Source organism: Helianthus annuus, chromosome 10 (genome assembly GCF_002127325.2).
Source record: "Helianthus annuus cultivar XRQ/B chromosome 10, HanXRQr2.0-SUNRISE, whole genome shotgun sequence".
Classification (NCBI taxonomy): Eukaryota; Viridiplantae; Streptophyta; class Magnoliopsida; order Asterales; family Asteraceae; genus Helianthus; species Helianthus annuus.
The window spans coordinates 162,358,597-162,369,871 of record NC_035442.2 but is presented as its reverse complement, the minus strand read 5'-3'; the positions used below and the strand labels follow the sequence as shown (position 1 = coordinate 162,369,871).

The 11,275-nt window shown below is 40.8% G+C and overlaps 1 protein-coding gene across 1 annotated transcript; it reads left to right on the top strand.

The window, feature by feature from the left end:
* The first annotated feature begins 4,939 nt into the window (after positions 1-4,939).
* Positions 4,940-5,963, top strand: LOC110883108 (SH3 domain-containing protein C23A1.17-like). Its single transcript, XM_022130952.1, has 2 exons — positions 4,940-5,392; positions 5,952-5,963. The coding sequence occupies exons 1-2, from the start codon at positions 4,940-4,942 to the stop codon at positions 5,961-5,963; spliced, it is 465 nt and encodes a 154-aa protein (XP_021986644.1).
* Positions 5,964-11,275: the final 5,312 nt, after the last annotated feature.

The following is an 11,275-nucleotide window of genomic DNA, read 5'->3' as shown; positions in this document are numbered from 1 at the left end:
GCGGCTGCGGCGGCTGGTAAGGCTGCGGCTGCGGTGGCTGCTGGTAACCCGGAGGGTAACCAAAAGTAGATGGGCCAGCAGCCCAAGGGTCTCCAAGTGGACCACTATGTGGGAGTGAGCTGAAGTTGGCAGCTTGCCAATAAGGGTCTCCCGTGTAGTCGTAGCCCTGAGGATAGAGCTGGGCGAATGGGTCGAATGGCGCTGAGCTGGCGAAGGCTGGAATCGGCTCCCCGAAATTCTGCGGCGGCAGAGGCGGGATCGGAACAGAAGTAACCTCCGATACGGGATGCTGAGACTCCCCTGTCTCAGACTCCCCGGGTAGAGACGTGTAGCGGCTGCTACTAACACGTGGAGGGGTGCCTATGCGAATCCCTCCGTGCGTAGACATGCGCGCGTTCCTCCTAGGCCTCTGAGGCGGAGGAGGTAAGACTGGTGGCGGCGGTGGTGACGGGGTGATCACGTCACGCCACAGGGCCTCAGATAGGTCCTGCGGTAGAGGCGGCTGCTGCTGAAGCTGCTGCGAGTGGTGCTGCGAGTGCACCGGTGAACCATGGAGCGATTGGAGCATCGGAGTACCATGGAGTGATTGAAGCATCGGAGAGTTGTGGCTAGGAGTGTGGTACCAATCATACTGCCGAAACCTCTCCTCGTAACTATCCACACCATTAAATGGTGATCCTGTGTATGGTGACCCATCCGATATCTCAATCGGATGGTTAGGCGTACCTGATGGTGGTAGCGACGGGTCCGTATCCTCGTCTACGTCCATCTCGTGCCCTCCCGGAAAATGGTCCTCCGGCCCGAGTGGGTTGTGGCCCACTGGCTCCTCCACATAAGCATTAGGGTTATACAAACCCTGGTAGGCTGGCGCTGGATACTGGTGCGGTGACTGGTGCAATGGTATGTATGATCCATGCGAACCATGGGGCCCGTTCTCCGAATGGGGCCCAAACGAATGGGGTAACGACGGCGAAGTGCTTGCTGAAACCGAGTGCCTAGCGGGCTCGGCGAAAGACCTCCAAAGGTCATTGGCGGCTGTGTTGTGCATGGCGGATGGTGCTCGCCTATGTGAGGGCCCTGCCTCATGGTCGTGTGATGTGGGAAATCCTCCACGACCTCTCATCCTTGGCGGCATCCTGATCCTGTCAAAAATCAAACAAGTTGCACAACAATATATGTAAGACAATGCAATAATAAATAAAAATAAATTAAACGAGAAGTTGAACATTCCTAAGTTCTTTGTCTAGACTCGAAAATCGAGGAATGTGCAATTGTGTAACTGAGATTAAACACATTAGGATAGTGTTTAATTCACTCAGCGTTGGCTCTGATACCAACCTGTCACACCCCCATTTCCACGTGTCACCGGTGGGCCCGGTGTGGGGTACAGTGACGTAGTTGGCATCGTCATAGACAATCAACACAATATAATAATGCACAGCGGAAGCAGAATAGAAACATTTCAACTTTTAAATAAAGTGTAATAATAAATATCACAGTAGTTGAAATGGATCCACAGGCGGATCAAATAAAAATAGAAATAAATAGTTCAACAGATAAATGTCGTCCGAGTTTGCGAGACTATTGTGGACGCTCTCTAGGAAACAGCCAGCCTATTTCCGTATAGTACCTGCACTTAATCTTTTGGGAAAAATACGTCAGTTTACACTGGTAAATACAAATCGACTGACTCATTTTGAAAATGATTGAAAATTTATTTAAATGCACTAGGCATAAATATTTTTATTAACTTGGGATAATTATAAAACATAAACTTGTGAACGAATTACATGCACTTATATCTCTGGTGGCCCGGGATCTACTGTCCGGGCTAGAGATTTAATTGACACACCACATTAAAGAGTTATACACGACGAGTGTACGCCTACACCCCGTGCTCTGGTCGTGGCCATCTCGTAAGATAATGCCAAGGATATCCGGGACACGGTCAACAACCCCCCAAAGCCTTTAAGTAAGACAAAACTGTTTAAACGAAATCACACAAGCTATTCAAGACTGTACACCCATAGGGCGCAGGACTTGTGCGCCCGATCAAGCGGTATTTTAAATACCGTACCCCAAGCCCGTATAGGGAAAATAAGTCAAAATGTATTTACCTGAGCAAGTATAAGTCACAAACGATAAGTGGTGGTGGCTTTTACCGGGCTTCCTAATCTGGAACAAAGGTTTATAATTAACCTATTAGATTCCTAACGGCCTTTTATTTAAGCTTAAGCTTTGACCGGTTAGTTTTAGGAATGATACGGTTTACGCACGATTAAGCGAAAGACCGGATAGAATGTGATTTAGACCCGACAAGTTTGAATACTTGTATAATATGGGTATACTAAATACATTCTGGATTTTGAAGTAAAAATGATATCGTTTGACCCGTTTCGGTCAATTTACGCAAACTAGTTACGTAAACCGAACCGAACGCGAAAAGGGCGATATGGGTAGCCAAAAGATTCAAATGCAAGTTCCCTGAATTAATATGCTTAGAATATGATATTATATCAGTAAGTTATGTTCTATATTGCCCGGAATAATTTTAAACCCAATTTATGCCTTAGAAGGGCATTTTGGTCATTTAAAAGATAATAAAAGGGTAAAATCAGAAATCTGAGTTTCGGGTCTGGTTCATACAGTAAATATACTTAATATAACATATTATATCAGTAGGGTATGACCCATATACCAAATATATCATTTAAAACCAAACTATGCACCGTAGGGGTATTTTAGTAATTTCACAAGGGCTAAAAGTGCCAAAACTGGAAACCTGAGTTCAAAATATTATACTTACTGTTATTATATGAAAATATGTAATTTACATCAGTAGGTATAAGTTTTATAGGTTTAAAACAAGTATGACGCTTACTATGCGCTTAAAACGCTAAATATGCGATTTTAAGGGCGTTTTAGGGTTTTCAAATTAAACCTGAGATTTTTATATTTCCAGAAGTCTTATAATAATTTATTCATCATATAAAATCAGTAGAAAAAGGTTTCGGGTCAAAAGGAGGTGTAAAACTCATTTTATGGCTAAAACGGTCAAAACCGACATAAGCCGAAATGACTAGGCGACCTAGGATCCGTTCAGCCAAAAATTAATTAAAAATCACCAAAATTCCCAGAATATTATAATACATCAGTTGGTAAAAAGTTTTGTACCAAAACGTGGCCAGAAACGGGTTCTACGCAAAAAGGACCGTTTATGTAAATTTATAATATAGTTTTACGCTAATGGCCATAACTCACAATCTGGACCACCAACTGATCCGAAATTTTCGGTGCAAGTTTATATAATAAAAATAAAGATTTCTATCCTTTCACTTTTCCAAAAATCCCGTTTTAAATCAAAAAGGGCAAAATAGTCAACTTTATGCATAAACCGGAAACATGCATTCGAATAGGCTAAGCATAGACTCAATCAAAGAAAGTTCCAGAAAGTTTAACTAAAATAAAAATAGTCAAAAATACTTTCCAATACAGATCTTGTACATGCATGTACGAATCCGAATCGATAGTCTACGAAATAATCGTTTTACAAGACTTTCGGTTCCGATTCGTGTCTACACTATAGATCGTCGAGTTGATGATGATTAAAACACATTCTTATATGTATTACAAGTTATTTTTAATGATCAATCAGGTTGCATGTCATCTATATCATTAATCATATCATTTTTCACAAAAATCGCTTCTGTTGACTTTTTAGAAATAGGTTTGACTCGACATTAAGCATGCATGTAGTGGGAATCAGTTAGTAACCTTTAGAGGGTTTGTTTCCCACATAAATACCAATCTATAACAAGTTTCAATTCGAGAAATTACTGAAAGAAATCCGTTTAATCAGAAAGTCAAAGGTTATGAACACCCAGTTTGACTTTTACTAATAATCAAAGCAAAAACGGATTAAAGAACGAATTGAAAGCTTACAATGGTCCTAGAGATGTTTAGTGGACACTAGAAGTCGACCTTGATGATCAGTTTAGCTCCAGAAGTCTTGCCTTGAAGGTTCTTGATAGAGAGAGCACTTGTTACTATGAAAAATGATCAAGAAATGATCAATAATCTGATTTAAATCAGAATTTTCGAGGCTCCTGTAGTTGTAGGCATGCATGGCATGTTATTGGGTAAATTGGAGGTGCAAATGAGCTGTATCACACTTAAAATCGGACTCAAATAGACCCAAAACCGAATTCTGGTCGCTGGCAGTCCCACGCGGCCCGCCTGGGCATGTCCAGGCGGGTTGCCTGACCCTCCTGATCAGCCTACAACTTTCATGTATTGACAGCAATGGTCCCTGAGCTTGTACGTGATGTTTCGGCTACTATTCTCGACCCGTAAACCCCCAAACTTGGTTTTTATGGACCTTAGGACTTTTACCAACATGGTAATGCCCTCGGATAACTTTGCGCTCAACCGAAAAAGCCCTGAATTCGACGTTGACGCTTTTAGTCCCTTAAGTACGGTTTTGGCCATAACTTTCTCATACGTTGACGAAACTTCACGAAATTTTTACCACATATTCTAGTGAGTATATTTTAGCTATACAAAGCTTCGGGTCTGCCAAAAGTTCACTCAGAGGTATAAATTAAACATGTTGACACTTTTGGCCCCTATAGTTTACAATACATCACTTTTGTGCAATTTCCGCGTCGTATGATCCATGAACCATCCGTTAAAGGTTATAAACATTATGTGGGGTTATCATAGAGTCTATTTATCCGTTGTTGACACTTTGGACCCTTACGTTCCATAGTTTTCACTGTTTGTCACTTTTAGTCCCTCTAAAGTATGTTTTCACATAACGGAACTTTATGACACGTGTCAAGACATTATTGGACGAAATTTTTCGAGGTGTTACACTATTGATCCTTTGTTTGACATTCCTGCTGATTTTGATAAGGATCTTGTTGACCCCGAGCCTGTCATGGCCCCAGAGCCTGTTATTGCTCCTGATCCTACACTAGAGCATCACCCTGTTCGTGATGATGCACCAGCCATTACACCTCTTGTTGATGATATACCCATTGCTGATCTTCCCGTTGTTGCCCCACCATTGGTGGATGATCCTGTTGTTGATGTACCATTACCTGATCCCGTGCCGGTATTGGTCGACCATGCACCTTTTGCTGCTCACATATATCCTCGTTACGCCGACACCCGCAACGGGTGGATCGATGACGATGACGATTACCCACCGTTTGTGCTACCTGTCACTCCTCCAGTAGCACCTGTTTCTGCACCCACTGATATTCCATTGTTTCCCCCACACACCACGAATGTTCATCGCACTGATCTTCCCATTACGTTCCTCCAGGACATACCGCCACCTCGTCCTGGAGAGGGGTCATCGAGGCAGCCGCCTGTTTCTGTTCCACCCGTACTGTTATCATCTTTACCGTTCACATCTCAGTTTCCTCATGTTGCACCACCTACTGCACCATCTTTCATACCATCGAGCGAGCCATTTTTATGACTACGCCCCCTATCATACCATTGTCTGATCCGTACCACCCGTACCATGTTGGGTACACTACGGAGGACATACTTACATCCTTGATGATGCAACAGAATGCATTGACACGTCGTATTCAGAAGTTGGAGAGAGCTCCACGACCACCTTGCCATTGTCAGACCCCCTTTGCAGCACCGCACACTCCACGTCCACTTTCCCCTGATTCAGACGTTCGTTTCTTGACATCTGAGCAGCAGATTGCATATTTGCTGTGCGTCTGTCGTGCCTTAGAGGAGGACTGGTTACATATGCATCGCTTACTTTTCTCTCGTTTTCCTCCTCCTCCTCCGCCATCAGCATAGGCATTTTGGTTCGATGCAGGTAGGCTTTTGGTGAGAAGACCGCGATTGTGCCGACTACACAGCATCTTGAAGACCGCATTTTGATGTCATGACTTTTGATATTTAGTTATTGGTTGTTGTAGATGACTAGATAGTTCAGACAAGGGCAATGTGGCCCTTAGTCACTTTTGATGTACGATACAGTTATAAAACTTGTAAACATTGTATTGTGGTCTTGATTTTATGATAGCAGAATCACAGTATTCTCATTATATGTGTTGTTGGATTAATTGTTTTAGTTTAATAACATGTGATGTTATGTGATTGATGAATGTTATTACGTACGCATATTATTTACTATGACCTGACCGACATGATCATCGTTTAGAAGATGCCTCCAAGACGTGACCCGCGCATGCCCACTACTGAGGCGGAATTCCAAGGGATCATTGCCGCAGCTATCGCACAATACGCTGCCTCTCATGCAGAGACGAGTGGAAATGTCTCAAACAACAACGGTAATAACAACCCACCCAATGGTAATGTTAAGTCGTTTGAGATATACTATGATACATTTGGATATTTATAGCACGTCCGCTAATACCATTTGTAAATTCTAACATTTGTGCAGGGTGCACTAACAAGCAATTTCTCGATTGCAAGCCCGTGAATTTCGACGACACAGGAGGTGCTGTTGCGTTTGTTAGGTGGGCTGAAAAAATCTGTCCTTAGAATGAGCAAGTGTGCTCCCGAGCAACAAGTGACCTACATCTCAGGGCTGTTTTTGGATGGAGCCCTATCTTGGTGGAATCTGCAAGTGCAAACTTTAGGAGAAGCTGCTGCTTATGCGTTATCATGGAATGAGCTGAAGGAGTTCATGAGAAGGAAGTACTACTCACGTGCTGAAATTCAGAAGCTATAGACTGAGTTCTGGCACCTAAAAATGGAAGGTCCCAAGATTGCAGAGTATGTTCAAAGATTTCAAGATTTGTCCCATGTAGTGCTCTACATGGTCACACCCGAGTTCAAACGTGTTGAGCGCTTTATTTGGGGATTAGCACCTCAGATCATGAGCATGGTTACTACGTCCAAGCCTGCGACGATTATAGAAGCCATAGATCTCAGTGTGGCTCTTACTGAGGAAGCCATTCGGTTGAACAAGTTTTCAGTTACTGAGCAGAAGAAGAAAGAGAGTCATGTGGAGTCGTCTAGTGAAAACAAGAGGAAGTTTTCAAACTTCAAGCAAGGTACCAGTAATGTGAACAAGAAGGGTGAATCAAGCACACCGGCCAGAGCTGCAACCGATGTTGAGAACAAAGGAAAGGGTTATATGGGTACTCTGCCCAAGTGTGACACGTGCCAGCGCCATCATTCTGGTCAGTGCAGATTGAGGAAGTGTGAATCATCTGGAAGGAACGGCCACACGAAGGATACGTGTTGGGCCGGAACTGGTGCTGGGCGCGTTGGAAATCGAGGTTATGGGAATGGAAATGGAAACCGCCAACAAGGAGGAAATGGCGAAAATGGAAACCGTGGAAATGTTGCGAATCAAGCTGGGAATGGAAATCGCAACCAAAACAACGCTCAAGCTGGAAATGGAAATGGTAACAGTCAAGGACCGGGATGTTTTAATTGTGGAGATGTTGGGCACTTTAAGAGGGAATGCCCAAAGCTGAATCAAGCCCGTGGAAGAGTGTTCAACATAGGCGTAAGGGAAGCGCGCCAGTTCATCATGTAAATTTCATGTTCTTTTATGGCTTTAGCAGCTTCAAGTTCTTTGTTCTTCAGCTCAAAGTACTTGTTTGTTCATCACGTCGTGCTTTTTCTTCTTCTAGCTCAGCAATTTTCACTTTCATTATATCTATCTTGGTTTGATCAGCTTCGACTTTCTTTAAAAATGACTTATTTTCAGATTCAACCTTCTTGACACGCATCTCAAGAATCTTTTCACGATCGTTCAACCTTTTATTCTCAACCATCACTGCTTCAACTTTCTTTTCCACATTCTTTACTTGTACATCACTTGCAAAGTTGAAATCACCAATTTCTTCAAGAGAAATACCTTCTGGTGGAATATTTGGAAACATTTTGTAACCAAAAGAACCAGGTGTGGTTTGAACATATGGTTGTGAAGATGGTGGTGTTTGGAAGATTTGTTGTGAAGTAAGAATAGGTTGTTCTTGGAATGTTGTTTGATGTGGTGGTGTAAAATGTGGTGGTGATTGGATAGGAGATGGTTGTCTTGGTGGTGATTGATGTGGTGATTTAGGTGGTGATGGATGTGGTGATTTTGGTGGTGATGGTTCAGGTGGTGGTGATGGTGGTGGTGTAGGTTGCTTTGTTTTTGGTGTACGTTTTGGCAATCTAAGAGTCAGCTTTTGTCTTGCTGCTCTTGGAGATGCAATACTCTTCATCTCCACAACTAGATGGCAGTATCTTTCAATCAATTGTTTCGCAGTTTCACCTTTCATACCAGTAAAGATGTCAAATTGTTTCTTTATCAAAGCCTTTTTGCTTTTGCTCATAGACACACTCCTTTGAAACTTTACTTGCAGCGACTGCCAAATAGATTATGAATTATCCTCATGCTGCAACAACACCAAGATATCCTCTTTAATCGCCTGTTGAAGAATACTCATCATCTTCTTTTCTGCCTTAAAATCTTCTTGTTCAGCTTGTGTCAAACTGCCAATCGACTTCTCAAGATTCAAACCATCTTTAGGAGGAACATATTTCGATTCGATCTTCATCCAGCACTCAAAGTGATTTGCTTGAACCCATGTCTTAAACCTTGCAGACCAACCCGAATACTCATCGATATTCATCAGTTTAGGTGGTTTCTACATCGTCCCCAACTCATTCTCCATATTCACATTTTGCACTATACTTGCTGGGTTTTGTGCTGCTGTCATCCTACCACCGGCAAAGAAGTTATAAAAATCTTGATTTTCCATTTTAAGAAATCAGTTTACCGAAAAATTTTTCAAATTTTGGAAACAGAACTTTTCAAGCGAAATTAGCTTTTTCACACGAGATTAGACTTTCAAACGAGATTAAAAACAAAGTGGACTTTCAAATGGAATTATACTCACACGGAATCAGATCTTCACACGAGATTAAGGTTTTTCAAACGGAATTAGCACTTTGGTGTGAAATTACCCAAACGAGATCACCTTTGAAACGAAATTAGCTGTCTTTCAAACGAGATCAGTAATTCCGTGCGGAATTACCTCAGATTTTCAAACGAGATTATGGTGTTCGTTCAAACAAAATTAGGTTTTTAGGTCATTTTTGTTACTTTTACTTCGAATTTTGATCTGATTCTCTCAAGGGTTTGTTAAAACAGTGTTTCACATACAATATCAAAAATTCAGTCCATTTTGTCCGTTAAAATGTCCAAAAGTCCAAGAAAGTGTAGAAAAAAGGCACTAATTCAAGTGTATTGGCTCATAACTGGCTCTGATACCAATTGTAGGATCGTTTTACCGACCAAGTGAGTTAATCAGAGGCAATACACAACTGTTTGAGTGGCGGAAACAAACAGCTTAGAATCAGTAAGAATGGAGTAGAAAACAGAGATATCACTTTAAAACAGTCTTCTCATTCAAATATCAACTTGATTACATAGTGGAATTTTTGCAGCACTTCGTGACAATGTTCCTAATTCCGTGCCAAATGAGAAGATCACATCACATATATATAGGCCCTTAATTCCGCACGAAACTATACTAGACATTACAAGCGGAATTATATATTGTAATTCCGTGCGGAATTAGGTCATGACTAGTTCATGCGAAATTACAATAATACCCTTTAACTTTACAGATTTGACATTTTAGACCCTAAACATTATGACCTAGACTTAAGACGAAGGCTTTAGACATCGTGCACCAACAGTTTATAGCATGCTGCGATAACACTGGTTCCGGTTGTTCCGCCCCTGCTTAGGTATTTGTTTTTTAAAGTAAAAGACAACGATGTGATTAAACGATTTCAAGCTATGAAAAAAGGACAAATTTATTAGGCACTTATTTTACTTTATTTATTTATTGTCTTTTTTTAATAATTTATTTATTATCGTTTTTTTAATATTGTTGATTGCACAGTAAAATTTTTTTTTAGGGATACCCCTGATTTAAAGGGCTAGTTCCGCCACTGTGTCCTGCCACAAAGTCATTAAACCTTTTTGGGGCAGACACAGGTCTGGACGATGTCATAATAGTTTGAGTACCCTCAGGAAGGTTTGATTCATCATTGGAATTGCTTGACTCATGTCACACCCTCAAAATCAATAAGCGGAGTACTACCACGAGGCGTGTGACTGACCAGGATCATACCACCAATCATACTGAACATTTAATTAAAGTAAAGTAAGACCATAGCAAACCAAATGTTTAAAGTTCACCAAACCAAAAATCCAAAACCAAATTTAAATGTTAGCGGAAGCGTAAAGTCTAAAACCCATAAATAGTTTTAAAACATAAAGTTTAATGTTAGGAACCCCTCAGTTGGTTCCTCGCCACAACGATCACTCCGTATGCAAGCTCCTGCTAATAGAAAACCCATAGGCTGTATGTGGATTTATAAGATTAAATACAAAGTTAATGGTGAGATAGAGAGATACAAAGCTAGATTGGTTGCTAAAGGGTATAATCAACGAGAAGGTTTGGATTTTGGAGAAACATTTTCACCAGTTGTGAAAGTGGTTACAGTTAGGTGTATTTTGAGTTTAGCTATTCAAAATGGGTGGACTTTGTATCAACTTGATGTTAACAATGCTTTATTGTATGGTTCAATATCTGAAAATGTCTACATGTCTCTTCCCGAGGGTTATTACTCTAAAAATGATACTAAGGTGTGTAAATTGATCAAGTCTTTGTATGGGTTAAAACGGGCTCCTAGAAAGTGGAATGAAAAATTGACTGATGTGTTTCTTGGTGTAGGGTTTGTTCAAAGTCAACGCGATCATTCTTTCTTTGTATATCATGAATAGAGATTCTGTGTTTATTGTTTTGCTTGTATATGTTGATGACATTGTTATTACAAGAAATAATAATGTTGAAATTGGTATAATAAAAGGTCTTCTTAGTAACAGTTTTCAAATTAAAGACTTGGGTGTTCTTAAATATTTTCTAGGTTTAGAAGTTATTTATGAGAAAACTGGTGTGTGTCTAAACCAACGAAAATATTGCCTAGAACTGCTATATGAGTTTAGATATCTTGGGTGTAAACCTGTGAATACACCTATAGAGTTAAGTCATGTTGTTAATAGTAAAACTGGTGGTGAAAAGGAAGAAGTTGTGGATATAACTAATTACCAAAAGTTGATTGGAAAACTGATTTACTTATCCTTAACACGACTTGATATTTTTTATGTTGTTCAATATTTGAGCCAGTATATGCATAAGCCTTTTGCTTCACATCTTAAAGTGGCTTTAAGATTATTAAGATATCTTAAATCATGTCC

What these genes read in the sequence shown, in the direction of transcription:
- LOC110883108 (XM_022130952.1), top strand. Translation starts at nt 4,940, where the DNA reads ATGGCCCCAGAGCCTGTTATTGCTCCTGATCCTACACTAGAGCATCAC.